Source organism: Oryctolagus cuniculus, chromosome 1 (assembly GCF_964237555.1).
Source record: "Oryctolagus cuniculus chromosome 1, mOryCun1.1, whole genome shotgun sequence".
NCBI lineage: Eukaryota > Metazoa > Chordata > Mammalia > Lagomorpha > Leporidae > Oryctolagus > Oryctolagus cuniculus.
Window position 1 is genome coordinate 232,734,208 of NC_091432.1, and position 14,792 is coordinate 232,748,999.

The 14,792-nt window shown below is 60.1% G+C and overlaps 1 protein-coding gene across 15 annotated transcripts in view; it reads right to left on the reverse strand.

Annotated features, from left to right (window-relative positions):
* The window catches only part of FNBP1 (formin binding protein 1), a 122,200-nt gene that overhangs the window by 23,073 nt on the left and 84,335 nt on the right, over window positions 1-14,792 (reverse strand). For all 15 annotated transcript variants that reach the window (XM_070058004.1, XM_070057991.1, XM_070057982.1 and 12 more), the window contains exons 7-9: window positions 5,894-6,022; window positions 4,561-4,707; window positions 1-161 (exon numbers count right to left, since the gene is read on the reverse strand). The exon at window positions 1-161 is cut by the window's left edge and continues 37 nt beyond it. In XM_070058004.1, coding sequence (XP_069914105.1) covers window positions 1-161; window positions 4,561-4,707; window positions 5,894-6,022 — 437 coding nt within the window. The remainder of the gene's footprint in view (window positions 162-4,560; window positions 4,708-5,893; window positions 6,023-14,792) is intronic.

Here is a 14,792-nt window from a genome sequence, read left to right on the forward strand (position 1 = left end):
GATTTGCCCGCGAACTTGGGCTCCGCTTTGCCCTCCCCGCGCGAGCTGGACAGGCTGTGGTCGGACACGGCGCGCTGCATGGGCTGGGAATAATCCTCGAACTCCACGTCGCCCGGCGGCTCGAAGCCGGACTTGTAAGCTTCGACGACCAGCTGGGAGTCCTGAAATCACAGCCACGAACAGAGACTTGCTGAGGATAAGTTCCGACGACCTCCGACAGCCGCTCTGCGGAATGACCCTCACTGGCAGCCGGTTTTTTCTAGTAAGAGTCTCATCACTGCCTGTGACCAGCGCAGTCTGTAAAGCTCTGTCTGTCGTTGAGATTCGAAGATACTTTGAATACCTATTTTTCTTTCTTTCTTTCTTTCTTTCTTTCTTTCTTTCTTTCTTTCTTTCTTTCTTTCTTTCTTTCTTTCTTTCTTTTCTTTGACAGGCAGAGTGGACAGTGAGAGAGACAGAGAGAAAGGTCTTCCTTTTGCTGTTGGTTCACCCTCCAATGGCCGCCGCGGCTGGCGCGCTACGGCGCTAATCCGATGGCAGGAGCCAGGTACTTATCCTGGTCTCCCATGGGGTGCAGGGCCCAAGCACTTGGGCCATCCTCCACTGCACTCCCGAGCCACAGCAGAGAGCTGGCCTGGAAGAGGGGCAACCAGGACAGAATCTGGCGCCCCGACCGGGACTAGAACCCGGTGTGCCGGCGCCGCAAGGCAGAGGATTAGCCTAGTGAGCCGTGGCACCGGCCCTTACCTGTTTTTCTACATTTGGAGAAAGAAGTTTTGGTTAAAAACTGGTGCGTGTAGGGCTGGTGCCGTGGCTCACTTGGTTAATCCTCCGCCTGCGGCGCCGGCATCCCATGAGTGCCGGGTTCTAGTCCCGGTTGCTCCTCTTCCAGGCCAGCTCTCTGCTGTGGCCTGGGAAGGCAGTGGAGGGTGGCCCAAGTGCTTGGGCCCTGCACCCCATGGGAGACCAGGAGGAAGCACCTGGCTCCTGGCTTCGGATCGGCATAGCTCCGGCCATTTGGGGAGTGAACCAACGGAAAGATCTTTCTGTCTCTCTCTCACTGTCTAACTCTATCTGTCAAAAAAAAAAAACCAAAAAACAAACAAACAAAAACAAAACAAACAAACAAAAACTGGCATGTTGAAAGCAGGGAAAAAAAATCAATGGCTTATGATTATGTAATTCCCTTGAACAACATGTGATTCAAAAACCTGGTTCCCATGAATACCTTCTAGGGGCTGGGACTGGGGTACAGCAGGTTAAGCCCTCGCCAGAATCCCACACGAGTGCCAGGTGACTCCCGGCTGCTCCACTCCCGATCCAGCTCCCTGCTGATGCGCCTGGGAAAGCAGCAGGAGACGGCCCAGTACCTGGGTCCCTGCACCCACTCCAGAGACCTGAATGGAGTTCTTGGCTCCTAGCTTAGCTCTGACCCAGCCCCAAATGTCACAGCCATCTGGGGACTGAACCAGAGGACGCAAGACCTCTGTCTGTCTGCTTCTCTCTGTCACTCTGCCTTTCCCAGAAATCTTTTTTTTTTTGGTAAGTTCTTTTTAAAATTTATTTTTATTTATTTGAAAGGCAGAGAGGAGAGAGAGAAGGAAAGAGAGGCAGAGCGAGCGAGAGAGAGCTTCCCTCTGCTGGTTTATTCCCCAAATGGGACGGGCCAAAGCCAGAGCAGGAACCGCATCCAGGCCTCCCACAGGCAGGGACCCGAGCACTCGCCGCACCCTGGCAGCCCCACGGTGCGCATGCCGCAGGAGCCCGGAATCAGCAGTGGGGCTGGGACTTGAGCCAGCAGACGACGGGGCCGCAGCTGTCCAGCTGCACCTTAACCACTAAGCCAGGCGCCTGCACAGTGACCGCTGGATTCTCATTGTTTGTTTTAAAGATTGATTTATTTATTTGAAAGGCAGAGTTAGAGAGAGAGAGAAGACACACAGAGGGAGACATAAAACTTCCATCTGCTGGTTCACTCCCCAAATGGTCACAATGGCCGGAGCTGGGCCGGTCAGGAGCCAGGAGCTTCCTCCGGGTCTCCCGTGTTGTGCAGAGGCCCAGCACTTGGGCTGTCTTCCTCTGCTTTCCCAGGCGCATCAGCAGGGTGTGGATCAGAAGTGGAGCAGCCGGGTCTCGAACTGGCACCGCTAAAGGCAACGACTTTACCCATTACACCACAGTGCCGGCCCTCACTGAATTCTTTTTAAAACAGTTATTTATTTCAAAGACAGAGTGACAGTGACAGAGAGACAAAGAGAGAGAGAGAAGAGATCTTCCCCTGGCTGGTTCACTCCCCAGATGGCCACAACAGTCAGGGCTGGGCCAGGCCAAATTTCCAGCCAGGAAATCCACCTTGGTCTCCCACGTGTGTTACAGGGCCCCAAGCACCTGGGCCATCTTCCTCTGCTTTCCCAGGCGCATCAGCAGGGAGCTGGCTCAGAAGTGGAGCAGCCGGGACTGAAACCAGCACTCTGGTATGGGCTGCCTGCCTGGCCAGCGGTAGCTTAGCCGGCAGCATCGCAACACTGGCCCCAGGACCTTAAAGTAGACCCAGCAGAATGAAGCAGTCGGCCGCTCGAGTAGACCCCAAGGGGGTGAGGGGTGACCCTGCAGACAAGGTGGGGGGTCCAGGCAGAGAAGAGCTGGGAGGAGGGGTCCGCAGTTTTCAGGAAAGTCCAGGGGCCACTGTGGCTAGGATGTCGGGGAGGGCACGGAGGACAGGGGATGCGCCAGAGATAAATAGGGTGGGCAGGGCTCTGTGGCCAGCTCAGGGCTTTGTACCCCATGTGACTTTGGCTCCTGCCAAGGGAGACAGGCGTCCCTGGACGCTCCTGGGCAGAGGCGGCCATGCTCCACGTACGACAAGGCTCTCTGTGGAGGGCAGGATCGGCACTGAGGCAGGGGGCGGGGCCTGGGGGGAGGGGCCGTCCCAGGTGCCGCACATTTGCAGGGCTGTAGACTGACACGCGTCGGGAGGATTCCTGTGGCTGGGTGCAGAGAGGGAGGGCCACAGGGAGGGCGGGGCAGGGCCATGGCGTAGAAACGGCCCTCGAGTGTCCCCCCCAGGCCTTGGTGTGCGGGCCTGGTCGCAGTGGCTAAGCTGGAGGCTGGAGGGGTCAGGTCCCTGGCAGCCCGCTGGGCTGGGACAAATGCAGGCTCCCTCCCCCTTGCACACACCCCTGCAGGGACACCAGTGCTATGGCGTGAGGAGTCAGTAGGGCCCGCAGCAGGGCCACACGGGGCTGCCTGCTACTGGGCTTTCAGCCTCCATAACCTGGAGCTAAAGCAACCTCTTGTCTTGTCCTGGAGAGAGAGAGAGAGAGAGAGAGAGAGAGAGAGAGAATGCTCTTCTCTAATGGTTTACTTCCCAAATGCACACAATGGCTGGAGCCAGAGCTCAACCCGGTCTCCGGCGTGGGTGGCAGGGCCGCAGCCACTTGAGCCATCACCGCGGCCTCCCAGGGCCTGCCTCGGCGGGAAGCAGAGTCGGGAGCCGCAGCCAGGAATGGACTCAGGTGCTTGATGCGGGGCGCGGCCTCTTCGCTGGCATTTCACCTGCTACGCCACGTTACGCCTGCCCCGTACGCTGTCTCTTTCTAAGTATTCAGCCCCAGGTATTTTGTGACAGAGACAGAAAACGGGCCAGCCGGTCATCCAGGCGGGAAACCCCACGGCAGGTGAATCTGGACGCCCACAGCGAGGCCCAGAGGTGCAGTAGATGGGCCAGCGTGGGCGGGGAGGGGCGCTCTGAGAGCCTGGCCCCTACTGCGGACAGCGAATGCCGAGACCGGGCGAGGGCTGGGGCCTGCGGAGGAAGAGAGGAGGAGGAAGCAGCCACAAAGGAGACTGAGACCAGCCCAGGCGGGCGGCGAGATGTCCCGGGAACCAGGAGGAGGCAGGGCCGGCAGTGCTGACGGTGCGAGGAAGAGGAAGCCCAGGCCCTGGGCTAGCAGTGCGGGGGTCGTGGGGGTGGGGGTGGGGATGAGCAGTTGTAACAGAGAAGCGGGTTCCCGTGATGGGAGAAAATCCTCGAAATCTAGACGGTCAGATTTTCCCAGACAGGGGCAAGCACTGGTTCGAGTCCCGGCTGCTCCACTTCTGATCCAGCTCCCTGCTAATGTGCCTGGGAAAGCAGTGGAGGATGGCCCAAGTCCTTGGGCCCTGCACCCACGTGGGAGACCCGGAAGAAGCTCCTGGCTCCTGGCTCCAGCCTAGGGCAGCCCCAGCAGTGGCGGCCAACTGAGGAGTGAACCAGCAGATGGAAGACCGCTCTCGGCCTCTCCCGCTCTGTAACTCTGCCTTTCAAATAAAACTTAAAAAAGAAAACACTTTAATTCGGAAACGTCTCAGTGACCACTGACGAAATGTTTTGTGCAAAAGGAAGTGAGAGAGCTAAGTCCAAGACCCAGAGGTTTTCATAAAGGGCTCTCAAGCGGGGCTGCCCCAGCGGCAAGGCGCCTGGGACCCCAGCGCCTCCCCGGCACGTGCCGTGGGAGGGGGAAGGGAGGGCAGAAGGGAGGCGCGGGCTCGGCGGTTCGCAGCCGCGGGGCCGATACTTGCGTTTTTCTGGTCGATGGACTCGGCTGCCTTCACGATGCCGTCCAGGCACTTCCCGATGATGGGCATGACCTGCCGGTCCACCTCGGCGTACATCTTCATGGACTCCCCCAGCCGCACGATCCGCCTCTCCTCCATCTCTTGTATTTTCTGCAAAATCCGACTTAGTGTGAAATCAACGCGTCCCACCCTTCTGGCAGGAAGGTGCTCCCTGGCGGTACCGTGACCTCCCGAAACTCCCCAGGAAGGAGGCGGGCTTGGAGGCAGGGCAAGCCGGGGGCTCAGCGGGGCCGCCCGGTGCGTGCCTCCCACGCCTCCACCGGGCAGAGCCTCAGCCCCACGCAGGAGTTTTAAAGTGACAGCTAACAGAAAGCACTGTCTTTGGCTGCTCCAACTCGGCCCTGGCGGAGACATAACCAGCGTGCCTGCGGCTGCATGTCAAAAAGCGAATCGTTGTTTTCTGTAACCGGACTCACATTTGTAGAAAGATTCCCAAGCAGGGGAATATGTACGGGGCACCTCAAAAATGTCCTGGCACAGAAACGGTGGAAATCCATGCACCGGAGGGTATTCAAAAAGTTCATGGAAAAACTGCATGGGGGCGGAGCTGTGGGGCAGCGGGTTAAGCTACCGCCTGCAGCGCCGGCATCCCATATGGGCGCTGGTTCTAGTCCTGGCTGCTCCGCTTCCGATCCAGCTCTCTGCTGTGGCCCAGGAAAGCAGTGGAGGATGGCCAAGTGCTTGGGCCCCTGCACCCGTGTGGGAGACCTGGAGGAAGCTCCTGGCTCCTGGCTTCGGATCAGCGCAGCTCTGGCCGTTGCGGCCAACTCGGGAGTGAACCAGCAGATGGAAGACCTCTCTCTCTCTCTCTCTCTCTCTCTCTCTCTCTCTGCCTCTGCTTCTCTCTGTGTGTAACTGTGACTTTCAAATAAATAAATAAATAAATCTTAAAAAAAAAAAACTATGCATGGACCTCAACATTTTTTGCACCAAAATAAACATATCTTCTTTTAATTCCATTTCTCCATGAACTTCTTCAAGTACCCCCCCGCATATGTAGGTTTCCTCGTGCTATTTTTGACAACCAAAATTGTCAGAATGAAGCAGTCCAAGGGGAGACGTCCAGGTGCTCAGACCTGCGGGTCTACGGCAGCTGCTCTGCCTCCCGCGACCTGGGCCGCGACTCCCGGCTCCACACCTGGCGAGGACACGGTGACCCGTGCAAAGCGGGCGGCTCCGGAGACACTCCCCCGGGCTGCGGCGGCGGCGGCGGCGTCCGGGGCTGCAGAAGCATCTAGAACACGACGCGCGGGCAGGGCGAGGGCCGCGGCCTCACCTGGAAGATGCCGGGGATGTGGGCGTGGTAGTACGCGTGCTGCTCCTGGTTGAACTTCTGCAGGACCGAGGAGTAGTCGGCTTTGCTGTCCTCTGCCATCTGGTGCCGCACCTGCGCCTGCTGCCGGGCCTGCGGGCACAACGGTCCCTCACTCCGGGCAGGAGTCAGCCCGGGGCTGCCCTCCAAGGGACCGCCGTTAGTGAGTGGGGTTTTTTGGGGCAGGGGATGTTTTGAATGTGAATTTCCTTAGGGCAAGCAATGCGAATGCCACCCTGCTGCAAACCCCGCCGGTCTGCGCACTGTCCAGTGCCCCGTCCCCCAGGCCTCCCGGGCCCACTCTGACACCAGGGTGCCCACCCGCCTCTCCACACACGCACTGCCTTTTCTTTGAGGAGGGGGAGGAGAATCCATAACTATGTTTACTCGATTCCCAAGAGGGTTCGCGCTCGGAAGGAGCCTATGTCTAACCTACAGCCTATGACCTAGACCACAGGTCTACGGGGGCGTGTCTAAAACTCTGTGTGGGCCCGTCAAAGACTCTGTGGAAAATGGAATTAAGACAGAAAATTAATTTTGGTGCAAGAAAAGCTTTGAAATCCACGCCCACTTTTTCTTTTAATGTACATTTCCGTGAACTTTTTGAAGACCCCTTATAAACAGGGTTTTACACGTTCTTTGCATCAAAACCGTCTTTTAATTTCATTTTCCATGACCTCTGGCAACCTCTGAAGCAGTGGTGGGCATGGCGCCTCCTTTTAAACCGGTTTCTTCTAACTCAAGCGCATGCCTAAGACGTGAGGAGCGAGCGCACGGACACTCCAAGCAGCGCGCCGGACGCCCAGCCCCACCGGGTCAAGGCTCGGCTCGGTGCCGGGTGGGTGGCAGAGTCCCCACGCTGAGCCACGGACCGGGCAGGACCCCAGCCAGGCGGCCGGGTGCTCTGCACACTGCTTTACCGCCCTGCACCGCTGTCACGGGGGGCAGAGACCACCGGCACCAGCCAGCCAGCCAGCCCCAGGATAGGTGGCCCAGACGCTGGCTCGGCCCACTCCCCAGGTGACCTGACCCGGTTTTCCGCCTTGCGGGCTCCTGCAGGTGGCGGGATTGGCACCCCACCCCGGGCGGGGACCCCGCAGGGCCGGCAGGGTCTGGGCAGGGTCTGGTGCGTTGGAGCCCCTGTTCGTGGCCCCGCGGGCTCTGCCGGCGGCCCCGCAACTCCCTCCCTGGCCATCTGCTTCGGCTTCCGCCCCTGCTGGTGTCCACGGCTCGGTCTCTTTGGCCAGTCTCCAAAATATTAAAATCCCCAGCTACCTTCAAAACTCCACCTCCTTTGGACACACACACACACACACACACACGCACACCCTTTGGCCTGCCCAGCCCCCACACCCCATCTGTTCCTCCAACGCGTCCAACCCCAGACTCTCCGACCCGTTAGGATTACCCACAGCTTCTGCATTTACTGAGTTGTTCTGGACACACAGAAACCCAGGGAAAGCCCCACCAGCCCCCACGCGTCTCAGCCGGCAGAACCAGGACACGGGCCTGGGCCACGGTAGCTCCTCGCCCGAAAGCAGGTGAAATCCTCTTGACCCCTTCACCCCTGCCTCCTTCCCAGAGCCCAGCTCTGCCCCACCCCTCCCTCGGCTCCCCCCACTGCCCTCCGCGCCGACCCTTGGCCCACCCCGGGTACACAAGACCCAGCCAGCAGTCGGCCACCTCTGTGGTTTATTTTTCTTCTTGAATAAAATCGTTTTGGCTGTGAGTTCGAATCTGGCTCCCCTGTCCCTGACAGAAGCCGTTCTCCGTTTCACTCGCCAACCTCCCCCAGAGAGTCTCAGAGCCGGCACCGCGGCACCCCCGGCACCCCCGGCTCGGAAGCGGCTGCGGCTGGGGTCCCCTTCCTCCCACTTCCCGGAATCCCCGCCATCGCCTTCTTCCTGTTTATGCGCCGCGATCCTGTGACCCGGCTCAGGACCGCCAGACCTAAACCGTGGGAGAGCTGAGTCAGGCAGAAGGCGCACGGCTCCAGCCTGGAGGGCAGCCGAGCAGAAAACCAACCGGGCAGCGCTCCCGCGGGCACGGCCTGCTCAGGCAGCCTGCTCTCGGCCCGGGACGTCGCCCGGCGAGGCCCACCGCGTCCACAGGCACGCGCTCGCTGTGGCTGCACCGGGGGACTCACACACCGCCAGGACGGCTGGCCCTCGGGCCGAGACGCTGCCATGGGGAGAGCGGCTGTCTGTTTTTCCACCGCGATGGGAGAGTCCTCTAACGCTGGCGGCGCGTCGGTTACTCACGACTACAGATGCAGGGAAGGAAAGACGTCACAAGCACTTGCAGAGGCGCATCCCGAGGCCCTGCTGGGTGGCAGGTGTCTCAGAGGTTCACCTGCTGACGGCCAGGCAGGCCCCCCGCCCCCACTTCCCCATCCGGGGTCTCGGAGGGGCAGGGTTTCCATTCTAAACCAGGGCCGAGGCTGAGCGGTTTCTCCTAACTCAACGGAGACAAACACCCCGGACACACACACACATACATACACACCCCAGACACACACACACACACACACCCGACACACACCCCGGACACACACACACACACACACACACACACCCGGTCTTAGAATGCAGGGAGGTGCCTGGGACGGCGGCCTCACCCGGGGCAGACCTGTGCTGAGCCCTGCTTTGTTTTGTTTTGCTCCGGATGAGTCAGACTTGCAGAATTTAGAGAAAATATTCTAAAAAGTCCAGAACGGCCACAGCCGCCCGCGGCTGGCAGTCGCAGACGCCGGGGACGAGATCTGGACGCCTTCTGTGGTCTCCACCGGAAAGACGGAGCTTCAACCTGGGAATGTCTTTGGCAAACCCCTGGGGACTCCCCCAGATGACGGGAAGGGGGCGCGAGGACGTGGCCTGCAGGCAGTGACCTCACTCTGGGGGAGTCCTAGCGAGGACCCCCGGGGGCCAGGGTGGCAGGAGCGGCACTGCAGCCCGACCTGGAGGTCCTGATGGGTCTAGACAGAGACGCTGTTGGGGGTCCTGATGGGTCTAGACAGAGACGCTGTTGGGGGTCCTGATGGGTCTAGACAGACGCCGTGAGCCACTCCGAGGGACGGGGCCAAATCGTGCTCTAATCCAATCGTCCTTCCCCCCGAACACCTGAGAGCAAGCACAGTTCTGCAGGCTGTCCCGCGGCCGGCAGCGGAGCAGCCGGGGCACACGGGCTCGCTAACCACACGGCACCCTCCCGTCTCCATCCAAGGCTGCCCGTGGCTTGAGTTTTAACCACACGAGTGGACACGGACGGTTCCATTTACGCAACAGCACTTTAAAAAGTTAGGGGGGGGAATAAAATTGGAAGATGAGTTTATTTTGGTACAAAAATTGTTTTGCAATCAATGCATGGTCCATGGCAAACAGGCAGCAGGACAGTACTGAGGCATGGATGTCAGAATTTTTTTTACAGTGAAATGAACTTTTAACTCCATCCTCTCTCCTCCCCTTTCTCTGTCTCTCAGGATTTGTTTGTTGATCCGAAAGGCAGAGCTACAGGAAGGAATCACAACAGGCAGGCCACAGCCAGGAACTTCCTCCCGTCTCCCCTGTGGCGCAGGGGCCCCGAGCTCTTGCCAGGTGCACCAGCAGGGAGCTGGATGGGAAGTGGAGCGGCCGGGACTCGAACCGGCGCCCATGGGGTTGCAGGTGGCGGCATCACTGCCCGCCGGCACTCCAGCCCCAACTGCATTTTCCGGGACCATGTTTACGTGTGCTTGTGTCTCAGCATCGCGCACACTGCTGTCCCTCAGATGAGAAACTATGTAACACCGCGGCGGCCAGAGGTTCGGGAAAGCCACCTGTCCCTCTGTCAAAGGGTCCAGCACACCACAGACGTCCACCTCTGACACCAGTCCTTGGGGGACATCGGACAGCACCGCGGCTCCGGCAACCAGACTCAGGGTTCACTGCACCACAACGGTGGGCGGAGACGGCAGGATGGAACGGGGCGTGCGGGGAGTGCGGTCCCCCCTGCCCCAGCCTCTGAGAACTCTGCGTGTCGCACTCTGCAGAGGTGCGTGTAATCACCGTGCAAGGCCTGGCCCTGCGGCAGCTCCACCGAGCAGGCAGATGGGCCCCGGCCCAGGGCCAGGAACCCAGCAGGGCACCGGCTGCCTGATTCTCTCCCGGAGCCATTGCCAGCATACACAAAACCAAACCTGCTCACCAACAACCCGGCCACCTTTCTCCCGGTGACACAAACCCGCTTGCTGTAACTCACTTCCAGAACCGTACAGGCGGGACAGCGACAGCCCCACTGCCGACACGGCCCCCACCTGTCCCTAGGTCATTCAGCTCAGCAAACAGCAATGCGTGGAGAACCCTGCAAACGCGACCTGACACGCTGATTCCCCAGCACTTGTCAAGGATCTGGAGCAAAACGGATTTCACTCAGTTTTTCTTTTTCAAAATTTACTTTAATGGAAAGGCTGAATAAGACCAAATGAGAGAGAGAGAGAGAAACAGAGCGAGAGGGGCTGGCGCTGGGGCACAGTGGGTAAAGCTACGCCTGCAGTGCCAGCATCCTATATGGGTGCCTGTTCAGGTCCTGGCTGCTCCACTTCCAATCCAGCTCCCTGCTGTGGCCTGGGAAAGCAGTAGAAGATGGCCCGAGTCCTTGGGGCCCTGCACCTGCATGGGAGACCAGGAGGAAGCTCCTGGCTCCGGATCAGCGCAGCTCTGGCCATTGCGGCCATTTGTGGAGTGAAGCATCGGATGGAAGACCTCTCTCTCTCTCTCTCTCTCTCTCTGCCTCTCTCAAATAAATAAATAAATCTTTAATAAAAACGACCAGTTCAACACTCACCACTCCTGGAGAGGGGCTGGGAAGGAATATCTTATTTTGCCAGGAAGGTGAAGGCAGGTCCTAACACTAGTTCCCAGAGCAGGGATGGGCGGAAGAGGTTTGGCTGCCTCGAGACCCAGTCAAAAACACTGCTCTGGGAAGCGGCTGCCCTGGGACGAACACTGACACAGAGAGAGACTGAGACGACCCTCCGAGCGGAGCGAGCTGCCGGTGAAGTGTTACTGCTTCAATCTCCCGGCCAACGGCTGCAACTGCCGACATCCCCAAGTCCGAAGCTAAGAATGCCTTGAAAACCCCTACGCAGGCAGAGCGCTGTGGGTTCTGGTCGAGACTCCCAGGCCGGGGCCTCTTGCCAAAACAACGAGTCTGTCTTTGATCAATTACAAGGGCAGCTAAAATACAAAACAGAGAAAAGCCTCAAAATAAGTTAACCAAAGAAATATGCTCCAAATATTCCAGCAATTTCCTGACTTTTTTTTTAATACTCTTACAACTTTCCAGCCCCGGGGGGTTCCCCGGGCGCACAGTCCCTGCAACAGAAGAAGAGAGTAAGGAGAGACAGCACCGGAGACCGAATCTCGATGGGGCTCGGCCGTTCGCTCGCTAAGCAGCCCTGGAGAAGGCTCTGCCCCAGGCCTCGGTTCAGGGGAGACGTTCAGGATCCGTTCACCCAAGGGGAGCTAACAGAGAGGCAGCGAGCGCTGGCGCCCGTTCATCTGGACGGTGGCACAGGCCCAAGCAGGCTGGCACAGACAGGCGGGGATGAACCCAGAGATCCGGCTCCGGCATCCATCAGGGACCAGCCCCTCCCTGGTGTCTCACGCAGGGTCACTGGCAGCCGATGCGGTCTTCGATACAGTGGGGTTGAGATGGACTCCCTCTTCCCTGGTCTCGTTAATAAACAGCCTCCCCCGGAACAGGGTCCCTGCGGTGCGGACCTTCAGCCTGCACGCCGGCTGAATGCTAACGGCCGGGCAGCCACGGAGTGCACTGGCAAGGACAGGAATGCGGCCAGGGCCGTGCAGGGCAGCTCTAGAGAGACGGCTGCCACGGCCCGAAGACCAACAGCGCACCTGCCCTGGGCCAGAACGCCCGGGGCTCTGAGTCGCCAGATGCCTCGCCGAGGGTCGGGTGGGCACCAAGGCCCTGCCCGTGAGGTCCAGAGTGAGGGAGGCTTCCTCCTCGCTGCACGTCGGGGACCAGAGGGAGAAGGCCGTGCGGGTCCTGGGCCGTGGGCGCAGTGGGGAAGGGAATGCTCTGTGAGGGCTGCACAGATGGCCCACGCGGTCCCCCGCCGGGAAATTAGCATAAGAATGAGTTCCAGGTGGTCTGGCAGAAACTGCTGCAGCTTGCTTCGGGGTTCGCTTCCGCAGCCCCGAGGCACCGGAGGCCGGGGAGGAAGCTCAGCCCCGTGGCACGGGAGGCCGGGGAGGAAGCTCAGCCCCGTGGCACGGGAGGCCGGGGAAGAGGCTCAGCCCCGTGGCACCGGAGGCCGGGGAGGAAGCTCAGCCCCGTGGCACGGGAGGCTGGGGAAGAGGCTCAGCCCCGTGGCACGGGAGGCCGGGGAGGAAGCTCAGCCCCGGGGCACGGGAGGCCGGGGAGGAAGCTCAGCCCCGTGGCACGGGAGGCCAGGGAAGACGCTCAGCCCCGTGGCACGGGAGGCCGGGGAAGAAGCTCAGCCCCGTGGCACGGGAGGCCGGGGAGGAAGCTCAGCCCCGTGGCACGGGAGGCCAGGGAAGACGCTCAGCCCCGAGGCACGGGAGGCCGGGGAGGAAGCTCAGCCCCGTGGCATGGGAGACCGGGGAGGAAGCTCAGCCCCGTGGCATGGGAGACCGGGGAGGAAGCTCAGCCCCGTGGCATGGGAGGCCGGGGAAGAAGCTCAGCCCCGTGGCACGGGAGGCCGGGGAGGAAGCTCAGCCCCGTGGCATGGGAGACCGGGGAGGAAGCTCAGCCCCGTGGCACCGGAGGCCGGGGAAGACGCTCAGCCCCGAGGCATGGGAGGCCGGGGAAGAAGCTCAGCCCCGTGGCACCGGAGGCCGGGGAGGAAGCTCAGCCCCGTGGCACCGGAGGCTGGGGAGGAAGCTCAGCCCCGTGGCACCGGAGGCCAGGGAAGAAGCTCCTACATAAAAGATGATCGTCGGCCAGTGAGGAAACAGTGGGACAGCCCGAGAGCAGCCACGGCAGAGGAGGACGGGCCCCACGAGAACGCGAGCGGGAAGAACAGCGGGAAGGAGACTCAGGACGTCTGAAACGGTGACGGAAGTAGAAGCAGCAATGGGAATCGCTAGGAAATCCTGACGCTGCAGACGCAGTCGCTGGCGCCGGGCTGTGGCGTGGCGGGTTAAGCTGTGACGCCCACATCCCACATGGGCGCTGGTTTGAGTCCCGGCTGCCCCGCCTCTGATCCAGCTCCCTGCTGATGCACCTGGGGAAGCGGTGGAGGACGGCCCAAGTGCTTGGGCCCCCGCACCCATGCAGGAGACCCGGATGTGGCTCCTGGCTCCTGGCTCTGATCTGGCCCAGCCCTGGCTGTTGTGGCCATTTGAGGAGTGAACCAGCAGATGGAAGACCTCTCCCCCTCTCTCTGTAACTCTACCTATCAAATAAATCTAAATAAATAAAAAGCTCTGGAGGAACAGGTTTGGTGGTGGCATTCAGGAGGGTCACGTTCACCATGTGGCTTTGAGCCTCCTCCCCCGGCTGCGCCCTGCCTCTTCGTCCAGATGGCCGCCCGGCTCCAGCGGCGTCTGACTGCGGTGCCCTGAACCAAGCTCTCGGCTGCCTGCCCTCCTCTGCTCTCTCAGTTTCTGCCCAGCCTCCTTCCGCTGCAGCCCCCGGGAGACGCCCTCCGTGGACGCGTCTCCACCTGCCGCCCTTCCGCAGGGCTCCTGTGGGGGAGCCGTCCAACTCCGGCTGGCTCAGCCTTCCCAGCCGCCCCGCCTCACTGTCGCTTGCTCACAGGGCCTCCTGGAAGGGACCGGTCACAACCCGACTGGTGTGTGAATTCCTGGACAGTAAGTCCCCCAGTGAGGGCCTGGACGCTTCGCACGCTCGAGGAACACGCGACCGATCAGCGGCAGATGGACAAGAACACGAAACCGATCAGCGGCAGATCGACAAGAACACGCGATTGATCAAGGGCAGATCGACAAGAACACGCGACTGATCAAGGGCAGATCGACAAGAACACGCGATTGATCGAAGGCAGATCGACAAGAACACGCGACTGATCAAGGGCAGATCCACGGACAAGAACGGAGCACGGAGCGCCCGATGCAGCCCGAGGAGCAGGGCACAGGCAAGGTTGGGACGACAGCAGTGCCGGCTGCCAGGCTGTGGCTCCACTGGGCCACACGCTGCACCGAGGCCTCGCCACCCATCATCCCAGCCTCAGTGACAAACAGGAAGTGGGCCCAGGCTTGTGTCCTGCCGTCAGGAAGTGGTGGGGACGAGACCCGAACCCACCCCTGTGTGGTTGAGGCAGGATGAGGGCCGAGCCCTGGGCCTGGCCGGACCGCGGCTACCAGTGAAAGGGAAACATTCCACGAGGCACCACGGGGAAGCCACGAACACAGCCTGGGGCTCACAGGAAGTGCTAGGTGGTCGGAGCCATGACCCTCCCTCCCCCAGGACACACACTCTCACACACACATACACACTCACATTCACACATGTACTCACACACATGCACACATGTACTCACATTCACATATACACACACTCACACACACACGCACTCACATACTCAGTCACATAGAAACACATACAAACACACATGTACTCACATTCATGTATACACACTCACACACATGTACTCATGTTCACACACGTGCACTCACACATACAGTCACAATACTCACATTCACATAGAAACACATACATATACATACTCACACCCATGCACTCACACCCATGGACTCATACATGCACATTCACACATGTACTCACACACATGCACACATGTACTCACACTCACACACATGCACACATGTACTCACATTCGCGCGCACACACACTCACGTTCACATGCAGGCACTCACAT